The sequence below is a fragment of the Cyanistes caeruleus genome, chromosome 8 (genome assembly GCF_971803275.1).
Source record: "Cyanistes caeruleus chromosome 8, bCyaCae1.hap1.1, whole genome shotgun sequence".
NCBI classification, from domain to species: Eukaryota; Metazoa; Chordata; class Aves; order Passeriformes; family Paridae; genus Cyanistes; species Cyanistes caeruleus.
Genome location: NC_141708.1, coordinates 26,187,902 through 26,205,536, shown reverse-complemented (window position 1 = coordinate 26,205,536; position 17,635 = coordinate 26,187,902). Strand labels below are relative to the sequence as shown.

Below are 17,635 nucleotides of genomic sequence, written 5' to 3'. Positions count from 1 at the left end.
GGACTGGGCTTGGCTCAGCCCGGGCCCCGGGCAGGCCCCACGGAACAGATCCCGCAGCCGCCGCCAGTCCCTTCCCCTGAGAGGGGAAAAAATAACGCTGCCCCCTGCAGCGTTTAAATAGGCCGCCGGCGTCACGTGACCATGTCCGCCATTGCCGCCGTGCTGGCTGGGGCGCGGCTGCTGAGGTCTCCTTGTGTCTGTAGTGGCAGAAAGCGCTGAAGGGACAGCGCCTAAAGGCGCTAGGGAGCCGCCTAAAGACTGCCAGGGTTTTAAGCTGGCCGCGGCAGCGTGTTTGGGGTGATCAGTACCAGCTCTCTGGCCCTCAGCCCTCCAGCACATGCTGGCAGCAGAGCTCTGGTTTCGTAGCGCTGCGTGGTGAAGTGGCGTTGTGTGAGGGGATGGTGGCGTGCATCCTCTGGAGGGGAATGATCTACCTGGTATTCTGTCATGGAAAAGCCAAGCCAGCCCTTTTGTCAAAAGCTAAAGCATGTGCCAGAAGCTGACTGGCTGAAGGGTGACAAAACTACTCCATATAAAAGAGCGGAGCTAGACCCACTCCAAAACTGAAGGCAAAGAGGGTCTCACTGACAAGCTCCACCCAGAAATCAAGTAGAGCTTGAAAACAGCTTAAGTTGTTATGAATAACCATCTGACCATAGAAGCTGATAGCATTCACCCATTAAATGTTCCTGTAAAATAGGAAATAACAAAGTACAGAACTCAATTTTTCTACACCTCCCAGCATGCTGCGGCCAGGACTGCGCTTGGAACTGAAGGCACCAACAGGGTGCCTTCAAGGTTTCTTACCAACAAAGTTTCCTTGGCACTTATATTTTTGATCTTCTGGCACCATTTCCCTTGAAGAAGAAGTCACCATGAAAGCATGTGGCATTTTTTAGGTATTAAAGGAACAGATTTAGGGCCAAGTGCAACAGAACTTACCTTTTAGGGCCTTTTCCCAATATTATGGCATCACTCAGTCACAAACCCTTTTATCTAACCTTGTCGATCCTTAAGTTCCCATACACACAATTGCACAGGCTCTCAAGTTTGGCTGCTCTGCGTGCACTCAGCCACCTGTGTGTGTCAGCACAGGTCTGCCTCGTGTCTGGGTTACGCTCAGAAACTCTGCCAGTGCCCACAGAGGCTTTTGCTGCCCGTTCTGTTTGCTGGGCAGATTCTGTGGCACACAGACTGCAATGGCACAGAGTCCAAAGGGGCTTCCTGACCCACAGAGTCCTGGCTGCAAAGATTTTTGTTAAAAATGCCAGAAATGTTTCTTCCAGACAAGTCCAAGCACCATCACACGATGGGGGAGACACACTGCCTTTTGCCCAAGTGTGCTGTATTTTCACACAAATGAAACAGTAATAACAGAGTCCTGGGGCTAATAACATCCCTATAAAAGCAGTGGCTTTCCTAAATAAAGGTCCCAGGTGAGCCTGCTGTAATATCATGACTCAGTCTGTAGAAAAGGGTAGAACACAAACCTTAATACCTGCTTGTGATCTGATGCAGATACAATTCCCATTTGGCTCCATATCTGTGCTTGGCTTTATGCTAAGTGGATTAGCAAAACACCAACCAAACACATCTGAATTTCATGCTCTTTGGTTTTTCTGTCAGCTTACTAACACAATTTCTCCAAAGAATTCAGATTTTCATCTTGTGTGAAAAACATAATACATCAAGTGCAGATTACTGTGTGTGCCTTGCCAAAATCCTACCTGAAACTAAAGCCAAACTACAATGCTTCAGATGTTAGTAGAAATACTATACCAAAGCCAAACAGAATATCAAACTAAATAAATAAAAAAAAATCTTCGTGATCTCTTATGGGTACCTCGGAAGAAACGTGGAGGCCTGAGATTAACATGGTGTAAACACAGTGCAATGAACCATGCGATTTTGAGCCTTCTACTATAATTCTGCAGATATGCAAGTATAGCAGGAAACTAAACCTTAATAGACAGACTGAAGGAACAAAGGTTTTCTTAAGGATGGCATTTTTTATGAAAAAAGCTAATAACCCACTTCTCCTATACTTCCTTTCCACACCTTTATCTTTTAAATTAAGTTTCTTTAATTATATGCATCTGCTGGATTTGAAAGCCCTTATTTATCCATCTCTCTAAATACAAACCATCAGGCTTGATGACTTTGTGACAACAGTTTCCCCAGACATTTTGGGGATGGTCCAGCCTGCCTAGCAGCACAGTAAGCCAGACCTGTCCCCTCAGAGTGAAGAGTGGCCCTCCAGTGTCCTCCTATCCTCTTACAATGAAAGGATGGATAAGGAGGGAGTCACTTGAACTGGACACCTTCATCCTAGAAAACACACATGCAGGGAGCAGGTGATGGATGAGCCAGCACTCTGCAGATCAGTAGATGTCCCAGTCTCACGTCCCAACACTTGGATACCTTACACAAGCACCAGTCTTAGGAACTTCAGGACATTGAGGGCTTCTAACCAAAACCTCTGCTATTCTACTAGTTTGTTCAACCACAGTTTAGGAAAGCACTGAGGGAATTTCATTTGAATGCCTGGGTTGACAATTTTTCCACAGTAGACCTAACATTTGGCATACATTTCTCAGCTAGAAAATACGCTGCTGTTTCTAGAGGGGTTTTTTAAAGTATTCCTAAGCAATTTATAAGTAGTTTATTTGTATTTGTGCTTAGAGTTCATAAATCTTTGTCTGGAAATAGTATCTTCTTCCAGCAGCTTTGTGTTCAAACTACACAAAGGTTAGATTTGCTCACTATATTCAGAGAAAAGACATTCAGCTGCTACAGGTTTGCTAATAAGAATTGACCACTGGACTGACATCTGAATGAATCAGTTTATTACATGAGATTGTTTTACTGGCACAAACATTAGTCAGAGATTACTTTCTTGGAATTTCCTGGTATGGAGGATGATTGATATCCAGTGTCATCTCACTTAAACTTGTGTTTTCCTTGCTCTCCCATGTTTGAGGGACTACATGTGGTGTACCACAACAAAATCTGCTAATACCTGACATTGGACTGCTATTAATAGAATTATAAAAGCAAACTAATTGACATAACTTTAAAGAAACTCTCTATGGCAACATTTAAAAATTTTGAAGTATTCTTCTTTTGGATAACATGCTGTCTTTAGAAGACCACATTTTTGGAGAGGAAGAAGAGAGAGAGCAGCCATCAGACTTCAAAGCATTTCTAATATTTGGGATGAGGGATTGCATTAGGAAGCCTGATGATCATGAAATGCTTCATGATGATCATGAATATTGTTTCCTCTTTTCCTGTAATCCACGCTTGTTTCTTTCAAAAAGCTTTCCCTTCAGCTGTTTACAGTAACATAGTGGCACTGAAAGAAAAAGCTCAATTAGAGGTTGCCTATTCCTGAGTTGCTTTCATGTGTTTGTATTCGTCTTGGGAATTACTAAACACCTTTTTCCTCCCTTGCCTTGTTATTGTTATCTCTTTATTCTTCCTTCTGTTCTTTTTCTTACTAATTAGACACCTTTCACCTCCCACATTACAGAACTAAAGTGTTGTTTAACAGCATCTCATAATTCACTCTGGATGTGTTATATCCATGGCCATTCCATACATTTTGTAGAGTACCTGGGACAAGGTGAAGGGGCTCCCAGGCTCAGAAAGGATGTGTGAATTTTGGACGATGCTCCTTTTACTCAGAAGGGCAGAATCAAAGGGATTGACAGCATACAAAGGGGGCCATGCAGAGGCCAGGAACTGTTCTGTGTGCCAGAAAAGGGATTAAAAAACAACTCCCAATGGTGCTCTTACTCTAGTCTTGTCAGGATTCAACTTTAGATCCTGCCAACCGTTTTAGGATAAGTGGGAGTCACAGTTGCTTCCTAGATATTAGAGGAATTAATACAATCTTTAATAATCTATGCAAAAATAAGGCTCTGAGGTTTTATCCAGCACACATGCTAAACACTGAATCTGGATCAGGACTGGTGTTTCAGAACTGTACATTAATCTGCTCTTCTGTATGGTCATCGATTTTAATACTTAATGGGGTTTTGCAGCTCATTTAAAGAATAAACCTTTCTGATTGCTGTTTTCCTCTCCATTGCTGTTCTAATGCTGTGTTGTACCTCAGCCTTTCATTCAGGTAGCCTGGGGGTGAGTTTTTGAAGGGCTGTTGCACACTTGGTTTTCTTTTAGGGTAGCTCTGCAACCTTAATTGTGTCTGAAAGACTGAATTGGTTCCTGTGTGCTTTTTTAAGGTATCATACAGATTAGGAGTGGCTCTCATTTTTCATTCACTTGCTTCCCATTGGGAGAGCCTGCACAAATATTTTTTATTCATTGATGCTGAGATCATGTCTATGAGGAAAACATGTGCTTCCTGCACAATTCACCCTAATTTCAACTGACATAGCCTCCTCCCCGGGCATTTCACAAACTGCAGCCTCATGCAGTTAGAAGACACTTTGCCAAAGCAAGACAAAGAGTCATGCACACGCAAACACAAATATGTGGAAACCTTCAAGGATTTTGTAGAACCTAATAAAACCCCAAAATTAATTTACTATTACAGACTCATTTGATAGATGGTAAGCAAAATATACAGGATGAAAATGATACCACAAAACACATTGTACTGACACAGTCTTTGTAAGAACAGAATTCAGGTTTCTTAACCTGCTCCTTTAATTGAGAAATCAAGAAATCCCAGGGTTTGATGTAGCTGAATCATTTTACATATACAAACCTTTTGAATTAAGTCTTCCTTAATTTACATCAATAAGTTCAACTTTGAATTGCTACCCTTAGGGGTATAGATTTAGGTTTGGAAGTATCTGCTTGCATTAGTTCGAGTGAGTGCTGCCTGGAAAGCAACATGAAAATCCCAGAGGAAAAAACATCATCCACTGATTAGTCCCAGCTGCAGTGTAGGTGTGGGAACTCATGTGCATTTGTGAGCTTCAAAACCAGCATTTTCCTTCAATTCAGACTTCACTAGCTCACAATCTCTCCATGATCACTCCCTTAGACAAAAAGAGAAGTGCCATCAGACGCAGCCCAATTTCAAGTCAAAACAAATTAGTTCCCTCAAAGAACTGTAATACATGAGAATTAGCCTATGTAAACCACCCATGAGCTTCCTCCCTTTCCCAAAATTAAACCTACCTCTTCACTCTGAATTTCTGTCTTAAATCACTTCCTCATCATTATTTTCACCATTTTCACTTCACGGTTCTTACAGCACTGACTTATTTTGCTGTCTGTCATGCCCAGGTGCAAGAGCTGCTCTATTGTACTGATGAAATGCCACTGGTGGTAGCCTGCCAATGAAACAGAATAGAGTGGGCCTTTAAAATAATTCCTGGGACACTTCCAGGGATGAAATGGTATTTTATGGCTCTTTTTCCTGATATTACCTACAAGCATATAGGTTGTCATGATTTTTCAGTAAAACCATTCGGGACTGGAAAATAAACTGAGACCCCAATTGCTCATCCCCCTAGAAAAATGAACAGTTCTGCTGGCTGAGTTGACTTCACTGGAATTCAGCCAAACAGAGAGATAAAAGGCTTTTATTCCTCTGCTAATAGTTCTGTCCACTTCTATCTTCATACTGCTTGAAGAAACAGAGAACTGCCTCACAGCAGTAGATTAGAGCTAATGAAAGAAATGGAGAAAAATAAAAAAGGTTAAGCAAGCAACAACTGAAAAATATAATTGTATTGATAATGAAAATAATTATGTTGATAATTGTACCTTGCACTGCTTTTTTACATTTTGTATTACCAACTTTACCAACACTTAAATCGGATTAATGATATCATCTACATATTTTAAATGCCAATAAGACTTTAATAAAATAGTCCCAGAGGAACTAATTGGTGGGAAAAAACTATCCACAGTTCGTAGAAATACCAGAATACACTAAAGGTGCAAATGCCTTTATCAAATGGAAATACACACTCAAGAGAGAAGCAAGGCAAATGAGTTAAGAAGCCCAATTCCTTTTACAAAGAGAAATACATTTTTTAATGAACTGCAAATCTAAGTGTTTCTAATCTTCTACAGCCTTTGTTGTCAAAGAGATCAGGTTCTGAAATCATGTCTGCTTTGCATTACAAATGCAAACAGTGCTTTCCAGTAGAGATAGTGCCAGGCAGTGCAGCTCTCCCCCAGTCCTTGAGGATCATCAGTGGAGGTGGCTAGCAGCAAAGCCGGGGTCGCACGTCCCTGGCATGGCTTGAGGAGGGACTGCGGTGCTGCTTCACCGCGCCACAGCCCAGGCCACACACTTCTCCCACACCACAGCAGCCTTAGTCTCAATGACTGAACAGGCATTTTCTTGCAGATAAAAACAAATCTGAATTGCACAAACAGAATGAGGGAGCACTTTTACAGGAAGCAACAAATGAAAGAGTCGTCCAAAGTATCCAGGGTTTGTGGTGAGAAAGGAGGAGATGTTCTGTGCATAGTAAACGCTGGATTTATTGAAGTTAATCCAAGTCACTTGTGTGGGGAAGTGAGTTTAAATTATGTTTCCATTTCTGTTCCCCAAAGGGTTTCAAATGGCTTTTTTAAGGGAAATGGCTTGACTTTGAATTTTCTTCCTAAAATCATTTGGTGTCAGATTTAGCTACTCATTACATATGAAATTCAAGATATGGAGGTCAGCTTCTAGTGGATGCCTCTCTGCAGCAGCAAGTGGGGTTCCTGAAGAGAAATAGAGCTTTATTAGAAGGATGGTGCTAGGAAATTTAGATTTTTGCTGATGGAAACAGAAAAATATATAGGATGTACTTCAAAACAAAGACATTCAAAAACTCTTTTTCCCTTTGTCATTAAAACATCATGCCAGATTCATAAAAATCCATTTTAGTTTATGCTTCTTACATTACTAAAAGGAAATAGTAGTTCTAAGCTTTATCCCATGAGAGCTTGCATAAAATTTGACTTTGCCAGAGTAGCATCTTCTGTCTTCTCTGTATAATGCATTCAGTTCAGCTTCATGCTGCTCTTTCTCTTGGCAGTCAACATATGCAACAGTGTGTTTATGCAAGTTTGACCTTCCTGTTCTTCCCTGTCTCATTTTTGTTTGCAGGAGCACTGTGAGCTGATAAAGTGAAGCACGTTTTTAAGGACTCTCTATTTTGAAAAGCCTTGAAAAGAAGACATCTCTTTCTCTGACACAAAGCTGATAAAAATAGACCAGACGTATTCCTTCCCAGCGCAATCATAAAGCAACATTTAAAGCCCTTTGTTTGTTGTTCACATGGGTGAATAGATTCCAGTACCCTTGTGCTGTGCCCAGCAAAGCCTCAGTGAAACACAAGGTAAGTTAATAAACCTGCCCTCCCTGCCAGCTGGATAAGTGGTGGCTCTGTATGCACCTTAACCCTTGAATTTTTTAAGGACAACAGTTACCATAAACCCCTACAGAATTATAACCAAGGTGGGCTTGCTAATTTCCCTTCTTTTCCTCTTTAAAAGAAGAAAATAGTTGCTCTAAACACAGCTGATTCCATGCTCCCACATGTTTAGCCACCCTATGGCTCACTTGATTTTGATCTCATTTGATTTTAACAGAGTTTAAAATTGTTTTTTCTTTAATCTACATCTGAATGTCCCTTTCCCCTAAGAAAGTTACTCCCATTAATTAACCCAAAAATTAGAGTTAATTATTTCCACCAACTAACATTACTATAATATTGGTTTCACAGTTATCTTTTTAAAAACATGTTCAGTGCAACTCAATTAAATAGCTAAATAAATAATGGGAAATTTTTCTTCTTAGTTTTGAGCCAAAAATCAGTTGATAATCAGTTATGAAAGGAAAGCCCAGCTGTAGCTTTTCTAAAAATCAACATGAAATAATGAGAAAGCTTGAATTTCCATGTTCACATAAATATAGTTAAATGTTAATGTTTTCTAAAGACAAAAATATATTGAAAAAAGATCACTTTCCCTGCAGGGTGACTCATAGGAATAAAAGGATTGGGCCACTTGATCAAATAAACTGGTTTTCAAATTGTGTCATTTCTTTGAAATATATTTTGAAGATGGATGGAATAGTCCATACTACAAAAAATACAGGACATTACAAATGCCAAGGCCAATTTTTCCTAAGTGGTTATTATTGATTTAATTGAACCTCCAAATCCAGCAGTGCTGGTTTCTTAATACTGTCAGTTATGGGAACCTACTATCAGCAGCTTATGGCTTTGCTGTATTTTATATCATATTTTGCATAAGCTTTACATATACCAAGGAAAACTCTTCTGTCATTTATCAGGAAGATTCTGAAGAGAAAGTTCATAGGTTAATCTGCAACATAAGTAATTTAAACCTGTCTAATTGGGAAATTTAATATCCCTTCAGTTTGGCAAGTGAACTTAAAATATTGTGACATAAAAAAAGAAAAACAGCAAACAAAAAACCAACCACCACCAAAAGACTTTGAGGGCATTAGTAAATTTTTCATCCACAGAGAGTCAGAATGGTGCAGCAAAAAAGGCACTGAGGTCACACAATGAATGAGAAAGATGTAAAAAAATTATTAAATAGCTAGCTACAGAGTGAGTGTGGGGCATGAGAAGAAAGAGCAAGAGCAGGGAATGATGCAGGAATCTTGTGGAAGAATAAAGCAAATTGATTTAAATGGTGAGTTAAATGGATGCAGTGATAATTTTGATATTCGCTAAACTCATAGTAAATTCATTTTACATTATTTTCTTTGCCCTATCATAATAATGTCAGCAGTGCTATTTTCTATTCCACAGATTTGCTTTGTACAGGAAACACATTATATGCAGGCAGGTTTTAACAAATAGGTCAAAGAAAGTATAACAAAGTTAGAATCAACAAATGCTGTAATTATATTGTACTTCGGGAATAATAAAACACTCTTAGAAACTCTTCAGCATATATATTTTATTTTTTCAACTCATGAATTTACTGTTCTTGCAGCACTCTGCTCACCAGGTTTTCTTTGTTAATGGAGAGTGTGAATAGGAAAAAAAAAGAAGATAAAAGAGCATGGCTGAATTATTCATGCTAATGATTTCACACCTAAACATTATGTGAAAAACACTAACTATGCTGTTAAAATAAAAGGTAGCTTGACTTATTAAATGATTCAGAGAATATTTCACCTGTGAAAAGGTTTTCTGTACATATTACTTGATGCAATATAATTGAATATTGTACAAGTTTAATTCCAAGGTCTTGGATATTGGAAGGCATTGGCAGGCAGTGGGTTTGCATTTATATTCCCTCAGGGGATGTGGACAGCCATGCAGAGATCCTTAAGGAGAAGGCAGCCTAATGACAGGTAATCTGCATCTCCCCTGGATAATTTTGGGAAACCTATAAATCCACAAAAAGAACTGGAAAGTACTGGCTTGGAAAACCTGGCATGAGGTAGTGATTTAAAGGACCTGCACTTAAAATCCAGTGTGGGGCCCAGCCTCATAAGCACATGACCCACCTGAAACTGCATAAAACAAAACATCTGAATGGCAGTGAATGACCTTAATAACATCTATGAAAAGGTTTGTTCTAATTCTCATTGCATCTAATTCTCATTGGGAGCTTAAAAGATGAATGGGCTGAGAGCATAAAATCACCTCCAGAGAGGATGTCTGTATCCAGCAGAGAGCATTTTGTGGGGTTTCTATGTTTGTCAAGACCTCTATGTTTCTTTGAACACAGCTCTTTCTACAGAAAAAGACATCCCTGCTCTGTTAGTGGTGGTGATCAAGATGTCCTGCACGTGCAGTCCTGCTCCCTGTTCCCAGTTCTTGAGACAGGGTGGCTACCGTAGCATGAGGCTGGAACTAATGAGGGTGTCCCTCCAGGTGGGATTTTGGTGTCTGCATGGCCCCACAGCTCCTCAGCAGCAATGTCATACCGTGCAGTCAGGAGGCTGAAGCACTACTGCTGTCCTGATGGCAGCTGGAACCAAAGCAACACCACAGACTCAGGGCTGAAATGGATGCAGTGCCGGTTCTGTGGTCTTTTTATTTTTCATGGTTCTGTTTTATCTTCTTTCCCTTTGCTGAATCCTGGAAAACAGCTCATATGGTGTCTTTTGGCTTTTTAGCAAAATGTTGTAGCTAAACTATTTTCAGCCTCAAAAAAATTTACGTTTTCAATGACAAATTTAAACTAATTGCTGGTTTTGCTGTTGCTTCAGAGTCTTGTTTTTTGTTTGATAGTTCAAATATTTATTTGTGAGTGCCACTCAGGAAGCAATTTAGCCCATCAGCTCTTCTACAGTTGAGTGCCGCAAATGTGGTTTTAAGCCAGAGGTTATCACCACAGAGTAAGTAACAAGCCCGAGTGGTGATTTGGCTCAGGCTGAGCTCTTCCTGGGATGTTGGCTCTTGCTCAAAAAGCAACAATTTGGCATCCCATGAAAAGGGCAGCCTTATCTTACAACTACAGGACAGAGACATAGTTAGAGCTCTACCTCTGTTTCAGGCCTGGAGACTGACTAACCTCCAGGTACAGGTGAAGAACTGAGACTACTGATGAGACTACTGAGACTACTGATGAGGCTTCTCATCTCTGTAGATAAAACTGATTTTTACAACTCAGGTGGAATGGGAGAAAAAGGAAGGAAGAACTGGAAGAAAAGAAAATGTAGATTTAAAACAGAGCTTAGGTTAAAGGATGAGTTATACAGGCGAGTGACTGATTCTTCTGCTGCCTTACCATTTGACTCATCCTCTGTTGCAGACCATCACAGACCCTTCTGGAAACTTTGCTGGACATGTATGTGGGCATGGTGTTTGTGTGAGGTTTGGATCCATGCTCAAGAGCAAACCTTCTGCCTTTTAAGCCATTAAACTACAGCTTATGTTTCTGTATGCTAAAACCTGAAAGCTGTTTTCCTTTAGTTGTTACTCAGACAGGCTGCCTCTCCTGGTGCTGGGAGCTTGCCTTAGTGAGAAACATCTGAGAGAAGATCAGCTTGGTACTTAGATCACACACAGGGCTGAAGGACAGCAGGCTGAAGGCTACCAATGTATAGCTATCTCACTGGAAAAATAAAATAACACCATTTAAACAAAAGCAACTTCTAAAAGCTCCCCTAATTTATGGGAGATACACACATATGTGCCATTTGAGTTTGGAAAAAAATTCCTTCAGTTGGAAGTCGGAGGAATTTAGCTCTTGCATTGAAAAATACAATCAATTTTGTTGTGATTGAAAATGAAAAAACATTTCCTCTTTATGTTTCATCTAGATCTTCTTGGTCATTATTGTTTTTTAAAAAAAAAAAAGTTTAACATGCATGAAAAGAAAAGAAATAAAACCTGAAATTTAGTCTTTTTTCCTGCTAGGTTTAAAAGTGAAAAAAATTATATTTCCTCAGACAGACTCCAGGCCTTTTTTTTCTTTACCTCATTGTGCATAGCATGTGTTTGTGTAAAGGAAAAAGAAATCCTGTCTGAGACATCTCAACTGAAAATTTGGGCATATAATTGGAAAGCTATGATTTATTTTTTTTAATTTTGACATCACAAAGCGAGATGTATACATATTGTATCTGACATGAGAGAGACTAAGATGAGACAGGCTTCACTGGGGCTTCCCATTCAGCAATCTAAGAGAGGAAACAAAGGTGACTTCTGAGCTTCAGGCCGTAGGAGAGCGGTCCCATGGCAGCAGCTTAACTGCACTTGTGACAAAATGCAGAGCACAGGGCTGTTTTGCTAGAAAAGGGATCGATAATTCAGACTTTGATTACTTAAAGATAATATAGGAGGGAAAAGAACATAGAGGAGAGGGGAAAAATGGTGAAAACACTAACTGAAATTAAAGAATTTTTATATGGCAGGACAGGAATGAATTTTGTCCAGCGACAGAGACAGTGACTATAGCATCCTGCAAGAGGAGGGTGAGGCTCATGTAATCATCATGACCCAAATTTATCTTTCAGAGCCTCGGTTTTGTATTCTTCCCAGAACAATCTATAGCATGCCAAATGTATAGGTAGATACAGGCAGTATCATCAGGAGTGCCTGAGGTACTTCTGCTGCAGCCTCAGTTCTGAGGAAGCATCCTGGGGCATGGGAGAGCTGTGCTGCAGTAGGTGTACAGCAGACAATAGACACATCAGAGATGCTCAGTAAATATGTAGTGAAATAGCAGATCAGATCCTCTAGTTGTAGATCAGAAGCCTGAAAGCCTTTTGAACTCCAAAAGAAGAAAATAAGAGATGCTCTGTGATGTTTGCCACTCCTGCTTTTCTGAAGAAACACAGATCTCAAAACACACTGAGCCAGTGCAATCTCTTGTTATAAATGATCTACTCATGCAGGGCTCTGAGTGCAAGCCCAGATTTGGGAAAGACAAAGTGAGGCCTTGGTTATTCATAGAGCTCCAAGGAGACTTTACAGGCAGGCCTGCCTGCAGGATTTTGGGCCAGAGCTGGGTATTCTCTGAGCACATCTGTTCAATCCCCCTGGAGCTGGGACTCAGCTCTATTTGGGGAGAATGGAAGGCAATTAGCATTTTCATATCATCTTGAGTCAGGCGCTCAGAATTGATGGATGCTTGTCTGGGGACTCATATGCCTTGACAGAAGTTATTTTAACCAGGAAGAAAATACAAAAATTTGGTGAGGCCTAATCATTTGCCAAATAATTTGTTTACTTTCAGATGTGTGTGATAACCTTTGCAGTAGGTGCATATGAGAACATGACATTTTAGATTAAGAGGAGCATCATTGGGTTTAGCTGCAATGCCTTTTGGCAGGCAGTGAAATGAGTGGCTGCATATTTACATGCAAAATGTCATTTATATAAATCAAATCTTGAACACAAATACGTGGAGATACTGTTTTCTTGTTTGCAAAAGTTCATCATGATATTTTGTGTGTTCTTGAGTGTAAGGCATGAATTAATCATTTGAAACAGCATTCAGGAGTTATAGACAGTCACTGCTCCTATCTTGGGCAGCAGGTAGAGAAATGGCAAAATCTGTTCCCCAAGCCAAGGATTTTAAAATTTTATGCCAGAATGTCTACTGTTTGAGAATGTCTTGCAGAGCAGAATCCTATGCACATAGGGACTCTAAGTTAGAAACAAGCTATTTAATACCTTAAAAAATAGCTGATCACTCCTGAGAGCTTAAAACAGAAAAGGAAAAAAAAGGAATACCTTAAATGAAAGAAAGTGATATAAGAAATAATTAAGTACAGTGCTACTTAAATTCCTCATCTGAGATTAGACTGTCTGTTCTGTACAAATCTCTTAGGTTTAACACAGAGGGAAAGAGATAGGAGATTTGAATCAGAGAAGGAGTAAAGAGGATATTTTTTGAATGGTATGTGGATGCTTGAAGGTGAAGCTGGTGTTTACAAATCGTGAATTTTTAGTGGAGTGGACTCCACTGACTCTGTTAGTTGACTCTTGACCTTTGATTTGATGTCTGCTCACTCTGAAAAGGTTTTAGTGCTGTTACTTGAGGAATATTCCAAATGGGTTCCATGCCTGTGACAGCAGCTTCTACTCAGTTTAGCAGAACCTGAAATTTAGCAGTGTCTTCTTCATGTGAATATTTCAGGTTTTGTTTCTCCCCGAGTCTTTCATTGAAAATGGACTTCACCAAAGTACTGTGCACTACTGAGCACAGCAAGGTAGAGAACAGGATCTCTTTTGTCTTATGTCTGTAATTTGGAAAGTCACCTGCAGGTTTCAGAGACAAACCACTGTTGAAATTTGTGGTTATCCTTAATGTAAATATAACCCTTTTCAGATGACCATTGTAACACTTCTCTATCCTGAAGAGTATGAAAGGGAGGAAAACAGTCCCTTGGAATTAATCCTAAATTGAACTGACTAGTAAACTGTTATCAAGAAAAAGAAAATTTAGCTTTCCTCTCCCATGGAGGGAACTCTTAACTGCCAAAAAATAAGGTGGAATAAAATATTTTTGTGTCAAAGTCTCTAGAAGTGACTGCAGTGACTGTGATAAAAGTGGCTTGCTCTGTGGAACTCTGTTCTTTCAGTCTGAAATGCCTCAGGTGCTCAGATGATTTTAGACCAAGTTAGAGGCATTATCCTCCTAAAAATTGCTTCCTGTGAAATACTCAACAATTTCAAACTGGATCCAAAAACAACAGGAGATGTTTAATCCTCCCTGTCTCCTTAATGAGGAAAAATGGAGAACTTGGATGCATTTGAACAAGTGGAGAATGGATACTACATTCTTAATTTCCATTCTCTGAGAAAGCCCACAGGCTTGATATGAGTGAGTTTCAATTGAATTTCCACAGTGGAGTCAGTTGTTGTTTTGTCCATCTGACATATGGAGAGATTGTCTTGTCACGGTCGTTTCATTCACGGACATCCACTCTTCACACTGCTCCATTTGGTTTCACAAAATGTCTTGTTTCTGCAGGAAGGCTGGTTTTGCTTTTATTTCTTGAGCTGAATTGCCTCTTGCTGCCTTAAGCAATTTTACTTGGAGAAGCTGGGCACACAGGGATAAGGGATACCTCACTTTGCAGGATGCTTTCTTTGTACAAAAGATTCAAATCTGAGACTGGGTGATTTTTATGACACTTTTACATCTTTTTTTGTGTGCTGTTCTGTTAGCTACAATGTGATTTTATCAACAGATTGGGGGTCTCCCTGTGCTATGTTTTATGGGGAAAAGTCATAGTTTTCAGAGACCCATCTGATACAGCTGGGAAAAAGAAAAGTGTTTACTTGGGCCCATCACCTCTTTTCAGATCTGAAAAACAATTTGCATGCTTTCAGGAAGAGTCCTAGCTATGCAGCTGTCTCTTATCACACACTGTTCCCTGCTTCAGAATATATAAACAAATGTATTTGGAGTGATGAATAATAAATAATCTTTATCTCAACACATTCTTTTAGTCCACAAAGTCTCGAGACACTTCACAAAAAGTAATGAACTTCCTATAAAGAATAAGGATCAATGTGCTGCCACCTCCACAAGGGGAAGTGGCATATCAAATATACACAGGCACTCTACAGAGGACAGATACACACTCTCACACAGAGCACTTGTGCACTGAAGCATGCATAAAAGATAGGAAGAGTTTGCAGGGTTTTTCCTCATATCCACAAGCACCTGTCTGTTGATGAAAAGAAAACTGGAAATGAAAGACAACCAGCAACAAAGGTTGGATTATCGTGATTTCTAAATTGAAGTCTTAAGTAGATTTTAAAAATACAGTAACCCATATTTCAGGTGAACCTTAAAATAGAGTGGGACTGACCAGCTTGGCATTTGCCCAGAAGACCAATTTTGTAACACTCATACATTAAGAAACCACTCAGTCCCTGTCAAACATCTGCATTTCTCAATATTAAGCAGCACAGAAGCTGCAGGAGGCAATGTCCAAATAGGAAGGAACTGCATAAGCAGGGCTGTGGAGAAAACCTGTGCTTTAGAGAACTGCCACCACTACCTTCTGCAGTACAGAAGTCAGCTGTGAAACCTGGCTGACAGCCCAAGCTGGTATTCCTTCAAGCAAGGCAGATTTTCTAGTTCAAAGTAAGTGTTCCTTTCTTCCCATTTTCATGCTTTAAAAGCCTCCCTTTTAAAATCAGGGTTAAATCACAAACAAATAAATGCTAATAGAAAAGTTCACACGCATAACCCCTGTAGTGTATTTACCTATGTAAATAACATGTAATTTTCACTATTTAATTACTGTTTCATGTCCCATTTCCTGCTGTAGTCTATATTTAAATTGCATATTTACCTCCATCTACTTTCTCATCAATGTGTCTTGATATGAATATTCATGCCACCATTGAGTGGTTGATTACCTCTCTGCTAACCTTGAAAACACTTCCCTTGCAACACAGCAAACAGCCGGGTGCTGTGGTTGTGTAACAGCGAAGAAAATAAAATACAATAAATAATGCTCAGGCTGTTTGGGATCAGACCATACTCTCCTTTGTTTTTTTCCTCAGCAGGTATTTTTTCCTCTTCTTATAAACTAAGCCAAGTTACTCCTGCCTATAATTCCCTGCATTATAACTCTGGAGGCCAGGTTCCCATGGAAAAGGAGTGGTGCAAGTCAATAGGCAGTGCAGAATTCCTGCCCATGGTACAGCCTTTTCAGATGGGAGAGAAAAACAGTTTCTCTTGCAGCTGGGTGCACATTTCTTTTTAATCATGTGAAATTTGAAAGAGCGTTATTGTTCTAAATCAGAAATCAGTCTGGAGGAGTTATCTGAGGACAAAAGAAGGGAGCAAGAGCAACAGAATTAAGCCCGATGAGGTAACATGAAACCAGTCTGAATTTGAACTAATATCCATTATGACTGGTTTCTATCATGAAACTTTGATGTTCAACTTGTATTTCAAAACAAAGGCTTTTTTCTCTTTTTAGATGAACAGAATTGAAGTGAACATTCATTTGGAAAATGAATGAAGAGACATTTTTCAAGATATAGGGGGAGAACAGTCTAATTTTCCCTGATTTCTTCTGCACTTTAGTCCCTAGGATGGGATGGGCCATGGCCTGGCAAAGCCTGTTTCCCCCTCACTGATTATGGAGAAAATCTAGAGTCACTCTGAGCCTACCAAACACAGACAGGGTTTCCTGGGCTGGTGACTCCATATCCAGGACTATTACTTGTGACAGAAAGACAGACAGGTTTGCAGGTGGTGGGAAAGGGAATTATCTTCTGACAATGTCAGATTGACTTGACCATGTGCAAAACAGTCTGTCACTCTTCTAGCCCTCATGTACCTCCTTTTGAGCAAAACCTGCACACCTCAGGTTCCCCATCCTGCTCAGTTAATCTCCTTGAGGCTGGTTTAAGGATGCCTACAAAGCAGCTGCTCTTCACCCTTGGAGCACTGAGCTCACAGCCAAGTAACCTGACCTGCTTTTTTTGTTTGAGAAAGACACATTAGTCTACACTGCTTATACCTTCACCTCTAGGGGTGTCTTCTAAGTATCTTCACACCTAAGGCATCATTCTCTGACAGCTTTGCAGTTATGACTCAGTGACTTCAGAAATTTCCAGCCTACAGAAGAGAGAGAACCGGTCTGAGGTATGAATTTACTTCTGTGAGAAGCCAGGGGGTGTCTCCTGCTGAGACACGATTTTATTTCATGGCCTCTGCTGGTTTATCACGCACTGTGGAGTGGTTAAGGAAGTGAGTTATAGCTGCTGAGATAATGCAACAAGTTTAGACTGATTTGGATCTGCACCCAATTAATGTGCAGGGATTGAGAGTTTTCTCGACTCTTGTCTCTCCACTGTCTCCATTGCTGCCTGTAGAAGGCTCTTTGGATCTGCCCAGTGATGCAGCCCCACAGAGGCCAAATGTATTAATTCACATGAAGAACACAAATGGACACAATCAGCATGGCAAGATTTTGATATGGCAGCCTTTCTCTTGGGCCCTTCCCATCAGATTTGTTACAGCACTGGCTAAGGATTAGGCTAAAATGTATCTTGCCCTTCCACACGTGGGGGTTTTGTGGAGGGAAGGGTGGACAAATGTGCCCTCACCATCAGCCCCTGTTGTTGAAAATCAGACCTTAATAACTTCATTTTATGGACAGGTGAGAGCATTCTTTGCTGAGGTCCACTCCTTTCCCACACAGTACTTTTGAAAGAGTTCTACTGAGACATAAAAATGT

At 40.1% G+C, this 17,635-nt stretch overlaps 1 protein-coding gene across 3 annotated transcripts in view; it reads left to right on the top strand.

The window, feature by feature from the left end:
• The window catches only part of LOC111931599 (uncharacterized), a 32,432-nt gene that overhangs the window by 2,425 nt on the left and 12,372 nt on the right, over positions 1 to 17,635 (top strand). For 2 of the 3 annotated variants that reach the window (XR_002865675.2, XM_086899840.1), the window contains exon 2: positions 7,088 to 7,319. Coding sequence is in view for 1 of the 3 variants with exons in the window: in XM_086899840.1 (XP_086755966.1) it covers positions 7,088 to 7,098 (11 nt within the window). In the remaining 2 variants the exon portion in view is untranslated. Of the gene's footprint in view, positions 1 to 143; positions 900 to 7,087; positions 7,320 to 9,263; positions 13,170 to 17,635 lie in introns of those variants that run through there. The other variant, XR_015289826.1, reaches the window with a different exon arrangement.